At 39.2% G+C, this 20,346-nt stretch overlaps 1 protein-coding gene across 1 annotated transcript in view; it reads left to right on the forward strand.

The window, feature by feature from the left end:
• The window catches only part of LOC126252354 (uncharacterized), a 443,983-nt gene extending 427,284 nt beyond the window's left edge, over nucleotides 1-16,699 (forward strand). Inside the window, exon 5 of the mRNA XM_049953245.1 lies at nucleotides 14,823-16,699. Coding sequence (XP_049809202.1) covers nucleotides 14,823-14,961 — 139 coding nt within the window. The 3' untranslated portion in view covers nucleotides 14,962-16,699. The remainder of the gene's footprint in view (nucleotides 1-14,822) is intronic.
• The last annotated feature ends 3,647 nt before the right edge of the window (nucleotides 16,700-20,346 follow it).

The raw sequence follows: 20,346 nt of genomic DNA on the forward strand, positions 1-20,346 counted from the left end.
TTCCACCAGTACGTCCTCTCCTACCTTCAAAACTTCACAGAAGCTCTCATGTCAACCTTAGAGAACTAGTACTCGGAGTTCGTCTCCGTCCGGCACGCAGTTTTAATTTGCCAGGAAGTTTCATATCAGCTCACACTCCGCTGCAAAGTGAAAATTTCATTCTAAAAACTTCGATGATTACATATACAAGTCCAAAAAATTGTCTGCAAGGTATACGCCGATAATGTAGGTCTTGTGGTAACAAACGACGTACAGATCGCATTACGAATTATACGCAGTTACGAAACAGGGTCAGGTGCAAAAGTGAACAAGACAAAATCAAGTATAGTGACTGCAGGCCGAGGACTTTCCGGAGAAATAAAAGTGGTCTCATACATGCATACGTTAGGCATCGAGTATAGGTATAATATACAGCCCATCTTCGTTGCCAACTATAAGAAAATCTTAGCGAGCATACGTGTTTCAGTCCAAGCACACAGCATGAATAAGCTTGGCGAAGTACAGAGAGTAGGACTTGCAAAAACACAGGTAATATCCACACTGAACTATGTGTCCCACGTATTGCCAATAGCTAACGACATAGCCACGAGAACAATGTTGGTATTTGGACACTACATCGTAACCATCCGAGGACTATGGGTAGCGCCTTTGACCAGTATTCAAAACGTCACCGGTCTGGGTTCGAAAACTGCCATCACTTAAATTTTGAATAATAATTAACATTGACTCGGTCGAAGACTTCCGGCATAAAACGTCGCCCTCATTTTACCAACGGCCTCGTCAAAGAGAGCGGAGAAACGGAGAGATATACAGTGCACTCTCTTGCCGTTGGGGATGAAAACTGCCCCTAAAGGCGGAAAAAATCAGCAATGACCAACGATAATAGGATACAGGGCGCATTAAACGTACATAAAGTGTATTCACAGGTCATATGACCTCTAACTGAAAAAGTGTCATGACGATCTCTCCACTGGCAAAAGATTCCCGACTTTAATGTCTCAGCCAGTAGTAGCGAATACTATGTTCAAGAATCACAAGAGGAGGAGGTGTACTTGGAAACGGCCTGGAGATACGGGAAGATTTCAGTCACATTATATCATAGTGAGACAGAGATTCAGAAATCGGATACAGGACTGTAAGGCGTACACAGGAGCAGATGTAGACTCAGATCACTATTTGGTAGCGATGAAGAGTAGGGTGAAGCTTAAGAGATTAGACAGGAAGAATCGTTTTCGCTGAGGAATGAACTCAATAGGTAGTACTGGGAAGCTAAGACGAAATGTGTGCATGAAAAATGTGAAGACATCGAAAAAGAAATGACTGTCGGAAGGTCGCCTTAGCATACAGAAAAGTTAAAAAGACCAACGGTGAAATTAAAAGCAAGGGCGGTAACATTAAGAGCGCAGCGGGAATTCCACTGTTAAATGCAGAGAGAGCGGATAGGTGGAAAGAGTATACCGAAGGCCTCTGTGAGGGGAAAGATGCCTAATGTTATAGAAAGAGAAAGAGGAGTTGACAGAGAAGAGATAGGGTATCCGCTATTGGAACCAGGGTTTAAAAGAGCTTTGGTGTGTAGAATGTATGAAGACTGCAAGAGCTGACAAGTGCGAGATTTATCGCACAGTCAGGTTTACAGATCACGCGTCACTGTTGACAACAAGAATAATTCACAGAAGAATGGAAAATATTAAGGATATGTTAGATGATGATCAGTTTGGCTTTAGGAAGGGTAAAGGCATCAGAAAGGCAATGGTGACTTTGCGCCCGGTGTTGGAAGCAAGACTACAGAAAAATAAAGGTATGTTCATAGCATTTGTTTACTTGGATAAAGCGTTTGACAATGTAAAGTGGTGCGAGATGTTCGATATTCTGAGGAAAATTGGGGTAAGCTATATAGAGAGACGGGTAATATACAACATGTACAAGAGCCAAGAGGGAATCGTAAAAGTGGTTGACCAAGAACGAAGTGCTCGGATTAGAATGTGTGTAACACAGGGATGTAGTCTTTCGCCCCAACTGTACAATCTGTATGCACTAGAATAAATTATGGAAATAAAAATAGGTTAAAGAGCGGAATTAAAATTCAAGGTGAAAGAATATCGGTGATATGTAGCAATCAGAATCCCCACTGTCTGATTTCTCAATTGAATGTAATCATCAGTAAATCTAAACAAGATCCCTGGAGTAAATGACATTCCGTCAAAACTACGCAAAGCCGTAGGAGAGCTAGACTTGGAAGTCAAGAAAATTGTAATAATTCCAATCCCGAAGAAAGTAGTTGTCGACAGGTGTTGCAATTACCGAACCATCAAATTAAAAAGTTGAGCTTGCACGAGTTATTTAGAGGAGAAGGAGAAAACTGGTAACTTGAATTCCGGAAAAGTGTAAGAAGACCGAAGCAGTACTGACTCAACGATTTCTCTTAGAAGATAGGTTAAGGGAAGGCATACCTGCGTTTATAGTGTGTGTAGACTTCGAGAAACCTTTTGCCAACTTGACGGCAATACTTTCTTTCAAATGCTGAGGGTAACAAGGATAAAATACAAGGAGTGAAAGGCTACTTGAGGGAAAAAAAATAAAAGTGTTGAGATTTGACGATCACATTGTAATTTTAACCGAGACAACAAACGACTTGGAAGAGCAGTTGAATGGAATGAACAGCGTCTTGAATGAATACAAGATGAACATCAACAAAAGCAAAACAAGGATAATGGAATGTAGTCGAATTAAATTTGGCGATACTGAGGGATTTAGATTGGGAAACGAGACACTTGAAATAGTAAGAGCTTTGCCACTTCGGAAGCAAAATAGCTGATGATAGACGTAACTGAGATGATATAAAATGTACACTGGCAATGTCAAGAAAAGCGTTTCTGTAGGAGAGAAATTCATTAATATCTAATATAGATGTAAGTGTTAGGAAATATTTTCTGAATGTAATTGTCTGGAGAGTAGCCATGTATGGAAGTGAAACATGCAGGATAAATAGTTTAAACAAAAAGAGAATAGAAGCTTCTGAAACGTGGTGCCATATCAGAATGTTGAACAATTGATGGGTAGATCGTGTAACTAATGAGGAGGTACTGAACAGACTTGGGGAGACAAGCAATTTGCGACACAACTTGACTAATAGGAACCCTCGATTGATAGGACACATTCTGAGACATACAAAGGATCCCGATTTTAGCATTGGAGGGAATGGTGTGGGGTAAAAATCACACAGGGAGACTAAGAAATTAATATAGTAAGCAAATTCAGGAGAATGTAGGTTGAAATAGTTATTCGGAAATGAAGAGGCTTGCACAGGACAGAGAAGTATGGAGAGCTGCATCAAAGCAGTCTTCGGGCTGAAGACCACTACCACCACCACAAAAACAGCAACAACAAGAACATCTCTTCAATTACAATTTCCAGGCTGTGAAAGTTTGGTCAACACAGGTTCCTAACATTTCGTCTGCAATTGCAAGAGACATCTTCCGATGTAAAACGGCTACTGCCACTAAAGCTTGAGGGCCTTTCGCGGTTATAAAGCGCATAGAGGGTATCACCATACGTTACGTGACGCCGACTGTGTGACTATCTCTGGCTGACGTCTTCATCCTCGATTAAAAATAATCGATTGTGATTCTGTTGGCGCAAAGATGACATCCATATTTTATCTGTTTTTAAAAATTCTTCTTTTCTGTTAAAATTGTTGTGGTCATTATGAATCTCTATTGCTCCTCTATACATGCGTGTATGATGACGAGATGTCCTTGCTAAAACGTCCGTCTCATTGATTTTTTTTCGTGGTTTCAATATCAGAAAACATCTACTACTACGGGCGAATTTTCACTATGTCTCAGACTACAGTTCCTTTTGAGTTCGGGTGAATGGGTGTTGACAATTCTTTTCGTCGTTCCGGTATACACTTACCTGCAACTCCACGGAATTTTATGTAACCCAGTTGTTGCTAGGGGATGCCGTGCATCTTTTGCCGTTCTTAAGTATTCATTAATCTTCTTGGTGGGTCTAAAGATCGTTTCGACCCCATACCTGACCAAAACTCCCCAATGTAATCCGTAATTTTATTAATGAATGGCGGCTGTTGTTGCTCAGTATTACCGGCTTCCTGTCTTCTTTGTTGGAGTGATCGATAACGCTCCTCACTAAAATATCTATACCGACCGTAAGTAGTTTAGTTCATCCTGCAAATAAAGCGGCTCGCAGATTTTGTGGCTCTAAACCCGAGGGTTTTAATGGCATCTGTTTTTGTTTTAGAAAGGACATCGCATTATCATGCACGCATATACAGAGAAGCAACAGAGATTCACAGACACCATAACGATTTCAACAGAAAAGAAGAAGGTTTGAAGTTAGATAAAATATGGGTGTCGACTTTGCGCCAACAGAATGACATTCTTTTTAATCGAGAATGTTGACGCCATCCAGAGAGAGTCACACACTCGGCATCACGTGGCTTACTGTGGTAACCTCTATGCCTTCAATAAGTGCGAGGGACCTTCACGCCTTAGCGGTAGTAGCTGTTTTACATCAGAAGATGTCTCGTGCAGTTGTAAGGTCAGGAAGCAGTTTTATACATCGACCGCGCCCTCTCAGACCAAAAGATTTAACTGAAAAAGACGCCGGCCGCGAAAGCTTACATTGTATGAAGGTCAACAAGGTATACTTTAAGATTGTTGTGGGTTCTCCTCCTCAGCAAACTGAGGGCATTATCGAGACCAGAGGCGGTATTAGCATGATATCTCCTATCGGTGACTAAATTTATTCTTTGGCGAGGCCACTTTTTTGAGAAATGTAAGGCATCATACAAACAAACAACAACGTTTTCATAGTGTAACAGTACCTCTCGGAAACATCACGGAGGCGGCTTCTCCTAATAGGTCACATCTCGTTTTGATTACTAGCATACGCTTGTTGAGTAGGCAGGGATTGTGGTAGCTCGAAGGGCCGGACGTGGCCTCCGCTTTCACGGCGGTGTGATCCGTGACCCGGGCTCTTGAGGAGGCCGGCAGGGGGCGCTTTATTAACCTTCATTCGCACCGTAAAGCCGCGCGCCAGCCCGGATATTGGAAGCCGATTTATGCAGCACCGGAGGGGCACGAGCTGCTGATGGGTCGCGCTTGTAAAGGTGGGCCCCACACGCAAGCTCTGCTCCTCTCGCCGGTGCAGCTGGCGTGTACGTGGGTCGCTAAATTAACTTCCGGGATAATACGTCGCATGTTTTCCTATCGAGGCCTACGAGAAAGACAGGCCGCGGCGCGTACATCACGGAGGTAAGCCTGAGCTCGCTCGCTCGCTCAACTCAGCAGACAAACTACGTTTCTACACCTATTAACTCGTAACTAGGTGTGTACATACAAACGAGAACTGCATATTTTACTGGAATCCGCTATTATGGAGTCTTACTGTGGTGTCACCGCCAGACACCACACTTGCTAGGTGGTAGCCTTTAAATCGGCAGCGGTCCGTTAGTATACGTCGGACCCGCGTGTCGCCACTATCAGTGATTGCAGACCGAGCGCCGCCACACGGCAGTTCTAGTCTAGAGAGACTCCCTAGCACTCGCCCTAGTTGTACAGCCGACTTTGCTAGCGATGGTTCACTGTCTACATACGCTCTCATTTGCCGAGACGACAGTTTAGCATAGCCTTCAGCTACGTCATTTGCTACGACCTAGCAAGTCGCCATATTCAGTTACTATGTCTTCTGAACAGATAATATTGTGAACCATGTACCGCCAAGAGCGACGTTCATCATTAAGGATTAAAGTAAAGTATCAAACTAATTACGTCCGCTTTCTGAATTCTAATTCCTTTGCATGTACCAGACCTCACGTCAGTATAGTTCTTCCCTCCTCAAGCCAGCCTGCATGAGCTAAAACGCGTGCATTTCGGCCTCCTCTAGTAACACGGTGTTGGTTGGCTCTTCTGCCAACACAACACTTACAATGATCGGAAGTCCATAGGCCTACGACTGTCGTAGGAGACAAAAAAATTAAAATCATACCAAAATGATTATCAGTTGCATAAATGAAATGAATAAGTGAATAAGTGAATAAATGCTATAGACAAGCCGCTACACCATTTATATCGAGTATCGATCTTAAATTTTGTTGTAGTACTGGTAATCAGTAAGATTTCATAGTAGCAGATTTCAGTAGAAGATGCAATTCTCGTTAGTATGTGCACGCCCAGTCGCGTGTTAAACAGGCTTAGAAACATATTTTGTCTGCTGACTGTGCGAGCGAGCGAGTTGAGGCCTATCTTCGTGACGTACGCGCCGCGGCCCGTCTTTCTCGTGGGCCTCGTGTTCCTACCTGCCGTACCTACTAAAATAGATTCTTAAGGTATTTTGCAGATGCTATACTATTTCCACGCCTATGAGCGTCGATTATTTAAAATTTCGTGGTGCAACGTTCCAAATTCGAAAACATTTTAAGTTATTTTGACAGCTACTCCTCAGCAGGAATTTTCACATTTCTTGTGATACTGTTTCCTTTGCTGTACTGTGGTGTATGAGTTGTTTCTTATTTATTAATTTCCATTTCCTAGGGCTCTTTCTAGAACTTTCCGTTTTTTCGGCCACTTCATCCGAGCTAATGGGTATGGAGATGTGGCATGAGTGGTTCCTGATAGGTAATAGGTCGAAGTGAGTTCTCGAATTTATCGAGATACGTCTCGTGCAAATCTTGATCGAAACCGAGAAAAGGAATTACTTTAATAATAGGACAGTACCATATAAACGATAATAATAAAAATATAAGTCTTTTCTCCTTCCTCCCTCTCATTTCCTCCCTCCCCTCCCCCCTCTGTCTCTGCCTTTGTCTGTCTGTCTCTCTCTCTCTCTTTCTGTGTCTGTGTGTGTGTGTGTGTGTACAATAAACATTTTCTATGAGTTGCTCGATCTGTAATGTGTAGTATGGTATACCTGAATGACGCTTGGATCGATTTGTTCATTTCATTGCAAATGTTGCATCCTCTGAAAGCCTCTTCATCTCCGAGTAACTACTGCAACCTCCTTAAGCTCATCTGCCTCTTTCAGTGTCTCATTTGCTAACCTAATTTCTTCAGCGTCGTCCAATTTGTGCTGTGAAATGTTATCACCTATTTGTTGGCGTTTATCTTGTGTTTTCAAGGCAGTATCCATTTCCTTCAACGGCTCTTCCCGGATATACAGGGCGAATCAGAACTTCATCGACAAACTTTCAGAGATGGTCGTATGAACCAAAACAACAAAAACACGTCGAATGAACATAAACTCTAATGCGCCTATCTTGAAATATGAGCACTTGTACATCTTCGATGCTCTGAAACAAGTCTGTTTTACTGAGCAAGTGCTCATAATCCCTGAGGTATGCATTTTAAAGCCCATGTTTAATCGACTTTCTTCTTTCCTCTTTTGCTTTATCGGGGGTGTTCTGGTTCACCCAGTACGTATTAAAAATCAAAGAAATAGACGCGCATTATTTTTATAACAAATGCAATGATGAGGAAATGTTACTGAGCCAAATGATTTAATATATATCTTTTTGAGTATAACAGAAATAGTCAGTTCAGATCGCAACAATCACTTAATAAAAAATTCTGGGAACCGGTTTCAGTCGAAGCGACCATCTTCAAAGCAGAAATTTCTTGATGGCGGTTCACGGAACTGCTGCGTGTAACGGATCCTCACCTCATCAAGAAAGCTGAAGATCGTCGCTTGGACTGAAACTGATTACCCGGATTAATAAATAATTACTAGTGGCGATATTGACAGACTATTCTTTGTATGCCGTTAAATTCGATAGTTGTCGTTCCGCTAAGATATGAAAATTTGTTACATCTTTTTGAATTCTGAGATAATCCCACCAGTTCTGTTTTCGTGAAACACTTTAAAAATACGCGTTTATCGTTACATCATTTCTATTTGAGTTAAGAAATTTCTAGCATTTCTGAACTTCTATGTTACTCTTTTCATCTCTACATTTTGGCTACGCCAAACGTCCACTGTGATCTGTATTCTATTTTTTTTGTCCGTTTCCTAAATTTGTTTTCATCTTCTCATACCTCAAAATCAGCTATTACTGGCAGCCATAACAGATATTCTACAAATATATATCCTCCTATGGTTACAGTTTTCCAATGATTTTCTTTCTAAGTCTTTTTTTCCAGGTGCCTCTTCATTTCGTAATTAGTCTGTTGATAAATTGTTCTTGGGACTACATTTCAAATGCTTCCTTCTCACTATTCTTTTATTGATTATACAATAGCACCATCTTTCTTCGTCTTTCTCTGTAATCTCCTTAAATAAGTTGTTATTCTCCTTCTGATACTATTATAGTCACTAGTTCGTATAAATTACCACCCATTTCCGGCAAAAACGCTGTGTTCTTTCTGTATCCTTCATACACAAACTTATCGTCCTTGACTTTATAGATTTATTATTCCAATTAGCCTCTGTTTCTTTCACACAGTCAACCGTTGATTTTTACAAACTTATTCCATCTTAAGTGTTGGTAGGCTTTCTATAGGCCCACAAATTTGCATAAGTGTCTCGATTGTTCTCTATTCTTTCATTCAATAATAAGTGATATATCACAACACAGTACTTTTTCATAACCCATAATAGCTCTGATATTCGTCCAGCATTTCGTCCAGCACCACTTCAGTTTTTTCTGTATTGTCCTCTCCGTTGTTGAAGTAAATACCTTAGACATGAGACAACAAGTATTGTCCAATAATTTTCACCTTTGTGCGCTCGTGACTTATTCAGTTGAGGGTAAATCAAATTTTTTTTTTAGAAATAGGATGACTTTTCGTAAGGTTTTCTTCACGTTAAATCAAATAATCTTGTAGTTTCCACTATTCCCTCTGATTTCAATAATTTTGAAGATAAATCAAGTACTGCTAAATTGTTTGAGTAGAGGTCATATAGCTCTCTGTCAGACATTGACTATTTTACTTCGTCATCTATAACTTGCTCCATCTTTCTGTTATGTTTAATAATAGCTACCTTACATTGTAAAAGCCTCCGGCGTACAGGTTGTGACCTCCTTTTGCGTTTATCAGGAGTTTCTTAATTATATATCATACTTTAGCCTTCATCTCTCCGAAATTAGATTCAAGATTCCTATACACGGAGTAAACTTTTGTTATGGCGATCTTTTTTGAATTTAACGAATCATCTCAACATTTGTATTCTACGTTAGCGTCTAGCTATCCTCTCTCACACTCTGCTTATTTATACTTCTGTCTCTGAACGATGAGATGGAGTATTACTTGGATATTCTATGATTTTCGACCCCAGTATTTTAATGTACCTACGGTAACCTGCACCGCTTTACGCATTTCCTTTTTTACAGAGCCCAGTGATCTATTGAATTATTCTCGATACTTTTATTTACTAGCCACAACATCAGAGAAATTTTGCTTCGTTTCTTTCTGCCCAAGGCTTATCGATATTCCACTTCACCGTAACGAGGACGTAATTCAGTTCATCTGAAGTTTTCCGAAATTTTTCATAGTGCTTGCATTTGTAATTTTAGAGCAGTTGAAATCTTTCGTAGAGTTTCTGAAGCCTCTCTACCACTGATTTTGCTCTGTTGTTGCATCAAGAACTGCCTGTTGCGATTGTTACTCCGATAGCCAGTCGTAGACATAACAATGCTAACGGCTCTGGCTCTCAAAACATTTACATTCTACGACCTATGAGTTAAGACCAACGGCCGACTGTGAGCAGAAAAATAAATCACAAGGTTAATTTGGGAGCCAAATAAAGCCGACAACTGCCGCTGGAGAGCGCTAGGAGAGTAAAATCACCTTAACCAGATCGTCCCGTGTGCCGACAACATTTTCTCTCCTGACGGACGTCAACGTTAGTTGCCTCATATCGTGTGACGAGGGCTTAAGCCACACGATACAGCAGTTTCTTGTTGTCCTCACACTAATGCTAATTTATAACGTCTCATCGTTCCGTTTTCTGGCATCTGACAACAAGAAATAAAAATATACAACATAAAAAATATAACATGTTTGCTTGTGTGTATAAAAAATATAATTTTAATGAACGAAACGATTGCTTACATTCGGAATGCTTACAATACCCAGAAAGTTTAATGATAACTGTAAACTGCCTTCAAAGTTTTCAGTTTCATAGTTTTTAGTATATGAAGTCCTTTGAGTCACTGTTGCAGTTTAGCCATCATATTCAACTTGAGGCTTTCCCGACTTACAGATTGTTCTCGAGTGAGACGTCGGATCTCGACAATTCCCACAATATTTTATCGGCGCATCTGACCGACGTCTTCAGATGTGGTGAACACACTGCCTCGATGCCATCTCTTCTTAGACTGGCATAAGTAAGAGGCTTCGATCGCAGCGCGGCAGTGTGTTCGCCACAACTGAAGACGTCGGTCAGTTGCGCCGATGAAATTCCCGTATTGTGGGAATTCCTCAACGACGACGACTTCTCACATGAGAGCCATGCCTACAGTCATGTTCAGTTGCTCATCACTATGGAAATTCATTAATAGGTGAACAACAGTATGCGAACAGTCCGTAACAAAATAATTCACATCATTATGCGCTTTTAGAAAGAGAATAAGTTACTTGTTAGTATGAAGTATCAACCAGCTGTCGATTAAGGTATAAAAAGCATAAAATCTAAACCAACTTCAAATACTGACTGTTTCCAAATCCAATTATTTTTAGAAAACTGCCGAAGAACCTAAGCTACATCAAACCGTTCTGGACTGAGTTTCGCAATTGGAATTGCCATTCGTGGTCAGCGTTCTTACCTACTCATTTTTCATGAGTGACTGATGAGCTTGTTTCATAGCTTCATTTCTACAAACATTTCTCAGTTAGTTTCCGAAAACCCATAGAATCTGACTTATACACCTTGGGGACTCCTGCTAGGATTAATATCAGGAAGTATTAGTTAGCCGTAGCGAAGGAAATGGTTCCAGGAATCTTTCACTCTGCAATGGCGTGTTCGCTGTTATGAATCTCCTTGAAAGACTGCACTGCGCGAGACCGGAAGCTTTTGATTTTCATAGAAAATGTTTTCTACTGACTGGGATGTCAAGCGAGGTGTACTGGAGGGATTCTGTGCAGATCGGAGACTGGCAGAAAGGTACAAGCAGAGAAGGTGACTAACAATTCATGTTGGAATACACGTTTACAAAATTGTTGTAACATACGTACACACCGTCCCTGAAACGACAACCGCGAGTACAGGATCACTGTTACCGTATTCTAGATCGTCATGTGAAATAGATGAAGAATATCAAGCTGCACACCCCGCCGTGCAATCGACATTGGCCTCGGTGAAGATAGATATTCACAGTTAAAGGTGTATGGAATGATGACAGAACGTATAGACGATAGCACAGTCACACTGTGGTTTCTCATAGTCGTAATAATATTGGGATTTATTATATACAGTTATAGGTTGAGTAAGGCTTGACTTATAGGTTAGTTTTGAAACATTAATTGCTGTATGGATCTTAATCGTTGTTATCCAATGTAATGTTAAATGGCGAAGGAATAATACCTGCCACGTTGCCTTCCAAATATTTGTAACATTCAATTATTTTTCCTGAAATTCTACATTACCTCTATTCCTACCTACTTTTCTTGTTTCTGTTAACAGCGTGAGTGTCCATATTATCTCAGCAATTTGAAGACTACTTTTCCTTCAGTCTCTAAATACTAAAAAGTATAATTTTCTTACAGAAATAAGAAGGAAGTAAATATAATAAACTGTAATTCATCGAGAAAGGCATTTGTAATGTGTATAATATTTGAAATTCTTATAAATTAGGTATATTTTATGTATTTATTGTGTGCTGCAGGTGTGGCTGTCAGCTGTTTTTAGAACATAACCTCTCCTGCATACTAGGTAACAGCTTGTTGAATTCCTGTGTGGAGGTAGACGTGCGTTACGAGGTTGTTAGACTGAGCCTCCCTTGATTTACGATTACTTTCAAATCAGTTACATAGAGTGCACATCAATTACTTTTCAAGATTTTAGGGGCTTTAGAGGAGATTAGTAGATGAATTTTTAATCAAGAACCAATATTTGACAGAGTACTATTTGGGTATAAAACAAATTAAGACATCGGATCACTCCCTCTTCACGGTATGGTGCGTAATGATAGAGCTGTAGAAGAGTGTATCGAGAAGATTTTCAGGATCGCCTCTTTATTTTATTATTTTTTAAGTTTTGGCTGTGGACAACAATGACCATACAGCCAACAATAGTTGCAAAAGTACTACGTTGACATAATGGTAGTTTTCACAGTAGAACAATAAAAAGTGTTCGACATACATACACAGGTCCATCACATATTATTTCCCACAGACTATAATGACTGCTGCGAGGTATTAGTAACAACACGACTAGAAGGGCTGCCCGTGATTCTCGAGGAACGCGCACCAGGGTTTCTGGACCGTGTGTATAAAACAATGCGTCGCAATACACTTTCTGCAAGAAAGAATGGGGTGACAACGTGGAGCTGTTCCTATAGGGCACGCAGCTCAGACATCATCGTCCCCAGCACATGGGTTTCTTATGAAAAGTTTATCTACAAAGTCTCCTCTACAATTTCTAGAAACCTATAACAGGAATTTACAGGTGTAGATAAAACTTGGAAAAATCGCGGTCACTTATTCTTAACCAGAAAATTTCCTTTGTTCATTAATCACTTTCAAGCCTCAATTAACTTACTACTGAATGGTGATATTTTCAGGGATTATAGCTCGAAGAAAATGCGGATGTTAGTCTTGTTAGTCTTGTAATACTGGTGGATACTTTTGGATAGTACACATTAACAAACACGTATGGAAAACGTGGAGCTGTATTCTTACTATAATTACTTTGACAGAAGGGATAAGACAGCTCGAAATTTTACAATGACTTGCATATATATTATAATTATAGCAAATACTGGACGCTGAGGATACAATGAAGTGATCATTTTCTGACCGCAGTTTGGTCTACTTAGAATGCTGTATTAATTTGTCACATATATATGATATTCGGTGAAGTGTCTCCGTGCTTCGTATTTTCATTGTTAAAGCTCACACTGTCACGTGCTTTTGGGCCGTTTCTTTGCCAGTCTCGTATTTCAGTATATCTAAATTTCTATTAGTTAATCACAGTAAATATGAATAATTGCTTGCCACAGTGTTCTCTATTAAAGGCATTTGGCGTCCGAAGGTTGATACTCCATATGAGGCGACTGAAAGTGGACGCTTAGAGAAACAATAATTCATGGTCAAAGGTTCAAATGGTTCAAATGGCTCTGAGCACTATGGGACTTAACTGCTGAAGTCATCAGTCCCATATAACTTAGAACTACTTAAACCTAACTAACCTAAGGACATCACACACATCCATGCCCGAGGCAGAATTCGAACCTGCCACCGTAGCGGTCGCGCGGTTCCAGAATGTAGCGGCTACAACCGCTCGGCCACTCTGGCCGGGCATGGTCAAAGGCTTAAGCCTTCTAAAACCAGTATCCCTTAACAACACATACTGTGATAAAGGAAAATTTTACTTGCTGTAATAACTACTATGAACGCACGATAAATAGATTAGCGTAGTACGTAATCATTTGCTATAAATGAGAATGTAATATCAATATTCCGCTTTTTCTGCCTAGGGCAAGATTTTCATAGCTAACTTCACAATACTTATGAAATATCCTAACTTCTGAAAATTTCACCATCAGCTTTGATCATATTTGAGAACTAGTAAAGGCAATAAATAAATATTTCAACAAAAACATGAATGGTTACATTTTGCTCATGAATTATCTTCACTTAAAGTACTGATCATTCATCATAAATTTGTCATAGTAGTTGGCAGAGAGTAAGATGTACGATCCACTTCTTCTTTTAGCCCTAATCCACTTTTGCAATATGGCTTCCAGGTTGTATTTTTCATATCCACTAATGCACTGGTTGTATCATGGAAGAAAATAAGAAAATTGAAGGGACTGAGATTTGGCGCTATACACGGATGTTGAAAATTAGATGGACTGTTAAGATAAGAAATGTAGAGGTTCTCGGCCGAATCGGGTAGGAGAGCAACATGGGGAGAACATTGTCTAGAAAAAGAGACAGGATGATACGATGCGTGTTAAGACAACACGAAGTAAATTACATGGTACTTGACAGAGCTGTAGACGGTAAAATTTCGAGGGGAAGATAGAGAGAGGACTTTATGTAACATATAACTGGGAACGTTGGCTGCAATTGCTATTTTGAGACGAAGAGGTTGTCACAAGGGAGGAACTCAAGGTGGGCCGCATTAACTGGAATCCATCTGAAATAACTAAGATACGACAGCTAGTCGTGAGCCAGTGGCTACTTGATTAGCTGTCAAACTATATATTCTAAGGTTCAAGGTTAGTCCTCCATCAGTTATAGGATTTGTTTTGTTACTTATACATTATTTTACCATGACAGTAATAAATATGAAGATGCAATGTCGTTTGGAGCCTTACAAGTGAGTGGGTAAACTAGTTCAAAGCTTGGAGCGAGGCAAAAACGTATCACTCGCATTAGGTGCACGCCTAGTTAATCACTATACTGCTAAAACCAACGCACTGGTTGAGGGATCATTACCTTAGAGCAGATGACAGCCACACCTGGTCTCTTGTTGATGTGTGTGTTTATATTTATCTGTGTATCCTTGTGTCGTGTTCGTCCACTTGTGTCGTTTTGATGTGTGATGTCCTGTGTCGTCCTCTTTGTGTCTTTTCTGTCGGCGACTTTTCCCTGAGCTCTCTCATTTCTTTGCAGACGTTCTTCCTTCATTTACCTTTTCAGACGCGCGTGCATCCGCCGAGGAGGCACCTGCGACCACCGGCCGAAGGATTGTTGCTACAATTCGAGCTGCAGGTGCAACCTGTGGGGCGCCAACTGCCGCTGCCAGCGCATGGGACTCTTCCAGAAGTGGGGCAAATAGGCGCGCCACCGCCACCGCCACCCACGGGCTCTCCCTCTGCCGGCGCCCGCGACTGCCGACTGCTTCGCACCACCCAAGCACTTACCTTGCACTCTTACACTTAGCTCACTTTCTGCCAAACCCAGTTTTGAATATACTGGCAAGCCAGTGACAAAAATTTGTCAAATCGTATAAAAATGTGTAATTGTTTGAAATATCGTGGATGTGTAGAGTAGTCTTACTATAACAATATTGATGAGATTCAGCTGCCCCAAAAATATGTGTGCCTACTTAAAATAACATTACTTAGTCGTCTGTCTTCATGAACTCTTCCTTTTGAAACTATAACACGTATTATTTCTAAACTCAATGTATTATTTAAAAAAAGGTAGGATTGTTGCTAACCTACAAACATAGTCGTAGGTTTCATAATAAAAACTGTATACTTCTTTTAGATAAAACTCCCCTCAACACTTGTGGAGACGAATATACATTCTGATGAAATAATGCTGAACGATGAAGTTTCTGGGCCCGTAGTGCATTGCAGTTTGTAACAATAAAACTATATGAAACGAAATATTCTAAATCAAGTAACCCTTAACAGTAGAACACACATACAGACACACACCACACATACACACACACACACACACACACACAGACACTCAAAAGCCAGTATTATTTTTTTACCACATTTAGTCATGTTCGTTATTTCTAATATACTCTACCTGCGTGAAATGTTGAACTGTCTGGACGAAGTACTATTTTCAACATTATTTCATGAGAAAACAGAATGTGGTCGCTCTTACATGCATGCCGATCTGATTATGAGACGCATTTTATTGAGTTTAGAAGAGTAGGTTCAGCGGATTAACTCGTGATTACGTTACACGACGACGACACTACTACAGTAACATCACAGCTATATTGTGCTTGTCATGATGGCTTTAATTAGTTTAACGTCCGAAACGTAGTCTCCAGTTTTTCTACCACAGTGCTTCAAATTGCGTTTCGAGCACTGAGGGAGACTCCTCTGTCCTCAGTCCGCCCTCTACCTGATATTTTCTTGGCTAAATAGCTTATTTCCTCCTGTAATCAGGCAGTAGTTGTCTTCCGCTTTATGTCTGAAATTACACTAACACCGACACGCAACTTGTGAAGCGATAAACAGAAATAATTTTGATATCTTCTGCATCTTATTTGCTTCAAATGAAACTCTTTTACTTTATGAGGATTTTATTACGTTTAGTCAGTGTTACTCTTTCGGTAAAACAGTTATGAATAATGTAGTACATAACGAGCCTTTATCTAACATTTCGCGCTCGAGAAATATGTGGGAATGATATCCACACGTGACAGAGACAATACAGCCGTCATTATTGCTCCTTTTCGTCTTCCGCCAAATAACATTTTTCTCTGATGAACAGTAAACTGCATCCACGCGTTAGATTGCCCTATCAAATTACTCCTCGCAATCGGCAGGTTTTCGAGCGCCAGTAGCAGGCTGGTACAGCGCCGAGCCTTCGTTACTGAAAAAGAGTCTTAGATGTTAATTCCTTGTATAATCTCTAGATAACAGATTCGTTCACATCCTAGCCCACTTAGTATAACTGTGTATTGAAAGACTAATTGGGTGCAGATAGTAATGGATCGATAAGTTAATTACAATGTAATATTTAACAAGCTGAAATTATTGTATTATTCGATTTGTTTATTTATTGTTCTCCTTTATGTATCAAATAAATGTAGTATGCCTAAATGCTCTGTTTTTATATAATGTAGACTACTTCCCAACAATGTGACTGGTAACTAATGCTTTACTGACCTTACATTTCACAACTGATTAAGTTGCTTTCCTACAGTGTAAAACTGTAGATACAGAAATTACTTGAAAGTTATAAATATGCATACATCCACAACACAATGACACATTTATGCGTATTTTTCTGCTATACTTTATCGCAGTATTTTCAGTGCACTGGAATATCAGAGAACATGTAGTATTGTTTTCAGTGTACAACATATACTATGACTATAAATTATTTTGTGCAATTTCAGGAATACAAACGTTAGAAACCCGAATCTGTCTGGTTTCATATCTACAGTCTTCCTAAAAGTAGTTTAAGAAATGGTTATTGGCAAGGTGAACAAGAAAATGATTTATATACTTCCGATAAAACTAGAGTATATTCAAATATTATAATGACCAGATTGTTTCTAAAGACCTCTATTCATTCTTAAGTCAACGTGAACAATGTGGAACTTCTGAATCAATATTTCTCAATGTCATCAATTTTCTGCGAGAAAAAGAAAGAAAGAAATCAGCACTACAGTTTGTTTGCTTAAGCAAAGTTTAGTCTATAGTACAGAAATAAGAGGCCAAGAGTAACCAGTATTAAGTCTTATGACGGTAAGTTTCTGGTTGCCATATGTAATTTGAAGCTAATGCACATGGATTAAGTAATATTCGTTTATTTAATCTTAAACAGTTTTAGTTTTTGACATGTCTTGTAAGTAACAGCACAGATTCGCTGTTTGCAATCGTTTCTCGTTAATACTAGTAATGCAGTGTCTTTACTCTAGACCTAAATAAAGCACTATTATTTATAATCTGGATACTAACAGGAACCTAGTTTCAACTGAGTGGATTTTGCGTATAAAATGGGTAAACTACCTCAAGGGTATGAGGTTTTCTTGTAACACAGGAAATACCGTTAATTGCGAACAGAGTTTTATCTTGAAAGTTGAAGTACATGTTAGTTTCAGGTGAAAGATATGTGTCAGAAGCAAAGCATATTTGAAAATATGAAAAAATACGGAAGGAATTATATATTTTTATTCCGTCAGAGATTTAAGAACAGAAGTAAAGAATAGTAAGTGACAGATTTTAGAGTTCTATTTCATGTTATTAAACCTTCATCTGTACAAAGATGCTGAGATAACATAGTTCAGTGTATATACCCCATCTTAGTAAGCTTTTGCAACACCTCACATTTGTGAAGGTAGTGTATTTTGTTTGTAACCACGCAGATGTCCTGTACATTTATAGTTCTATTCACTCATAAATAAAGATACAGGGAATAAAACCATGCTCTACAATATTTCTTCTGCTAATGTTAAGTCCACATACCTTTACTTAGTCAATGGTAGACAGAAATATTTTTATTACTAATTGAAAGCCTTTATATTATCTACAGATTATTTCGTGCAAAGACAGCAATCAGTCACCATTGACAATACTTTTTACACAAATAGCTCCGTTTTGGACAAAATAGCATAAGGCACTTTGTGCTACAGTACCTCTCATACTAACAAATCAGAAATACGCCTGTTAAATCAAACTAAGGAGAATACAAAACTGTATACAACTATACGGTAATACAACGCTACTTCATTTTAGAAATACTAAAAATTCCCTTCAAAGTCAGAAGAAATACAAAGATTTCAGATACTAACATTTTCCTAAGATCGAATATTATAAGTAGTGAACAAAATCGCAGAGTGCTAAGGCACCAGAAGAATACTATAGTTTTATTGCACTGTTCGCCCCCAGAGCACGAGATATATTTCAATTATTTCTTACATTTAACAGAAAAAATTATTCTGTTTGTGCTCATTTCCTGCTTCCCTTGTGACGTGGAAGGTAATAAGTTACCCTCTGTCTTCTGCTTTATGTTGAGTTACATGTAAGTATGTATCCTAGAACAAGCCATGCAATGAAACGTCCTCCCATAAACCGTTTGAAATTGAGACCCACCAATAACATAATAACGCTTTTTTATTACAAAGATTCCAAAAGGAACAGGGGTATGGTAGTCTAATATTGTGTAACGTAATAATACTGGGCATGAATAGACATTTAACAGAGTTTTACAAAAATGGCTTAACACTTACAATGCTTCAGCAACAAAGCTTGTAGACGTGTACAGTGCAATGGTCATGTTTGTCCCATTTGCTTACCTAGTGTTTCAATCTAAATATCTTCTTATTCACAGACACATGCGTTCACGTTGTATATTGAGCGGAGAGCCGCCAGCACCTTCTGCTAACTTCAATTGCGAACTTTCCTTCTGTGCTGAAAAGACGTGCAAAGAAAATAGGTGACATATATTGCTCTGTCGCTATTGAAATATGTGTATGTTGATTGCAATGATAATTCAAGGAAATTACTGTCTTTGCTGAAGGCACCAAAATACGTAGTCAAGGGTCCTACTCGTACTGTGAAAGACAATCAGACTTACAGTAGCGGTGGATTGGTTCATAATATACCCTGGCAAAGCGTCTGCGAGTTAACAAAACGTGAAAGAAGTTCAGTCATGAAAGCTGTTAATGTAGCAGACAGCTTTCATCACACTCCTTACATTTTAGAGCAGATTTGAACTGTCTTTTGCAGAAAAACACGCAAAAGACGCTCCACATTGATCCTTTGACTTTCTACAAGTTGAGATAAATATAGAGCTATAGTCTTTTAGCAAAGTGGACCCAGTGTCCTCCTAAAATAAAAACATAAAGCTTAAGAATGATGAAAGAACTGACCACAATTAAGGCACAGGTATTACTTGAAAACATTGTGTTGCTCGTGAACGTACCTTTACTAATGTTTGATTCGTGAATTTAACAACTGCATAGGGCACAATTCTGGTACCTGAAGTTACGGTCATAAAGATATGGTATGTAGAAACGTAAATGTTAAGGTGAGTAAGGCCGTGAGGTTGGCACATAATGTGTTATGACAAAGACACAAATGGAATGAGGTAGGTAAGTAAAACGGCAATATGTATACCTGATACAACAGTGACAGATATAAAGGTAACAGTTAAAATTAGTAAAGTCCAAAAGTGAATTCAAAATTAATTTATCAAGAACATTTACATATAAACAAAAGAAAAATAAGTATCGATAACATGAAGATATTGATATAATATACTAATAAAGACAGCAAAGGAACGATAGCATCATTGGAAGCCCTGGCTTGTAAGTGCTATCACACTGTTTCAGTCTATCGGAAGCTGACTTAGGAAAATAAGAAAATTATAAGTTAATGGTTTTGAAAACATACATTAATTCGTATACTCTACACTTAGTGAGAGGAGGACAATTAATTTTGTCTTAAGATTTGTTTAACTGTTTTGTGCAGCCACTTACTCATCAGCGGAATTTGGTAGCATTCCTATAATTATTTGTATCGCTGACTGTAAAGGATAAATTCACATTCCAATACGGGCAGCGGACTATAACAGCGTTGCACTTAGCTGAAGATTCTCTAGAGTATCGACGGTGGACTGAGTCGTGACTGTTGCCTCGGTTCAATATAACGTCTGCTGAGGTGATGTAAGTATAGTTATGGTAGATGGACTTCCTTGTTCATCCCCTCCCCCCTTCCCCCTTTGGCATTTCACTCAAACT

The sequence above is a fragment of the Schistocerca nitens genome, chromosome 4 (assembly GCF_023898315.1).
Source record: "Schistocerca nitens isolate TAMUIC-IGC-003100 chromosome 4, iqSchNite1.1, whole genome shotgun sequence".
Taxonomy (NCBI): domain Eukaryota; kingdom Metazoa; phylum Arthropoda; class Insecta; order Orthoptera; family Acrididae; genus Schistocerca; species Schistocerca nitens.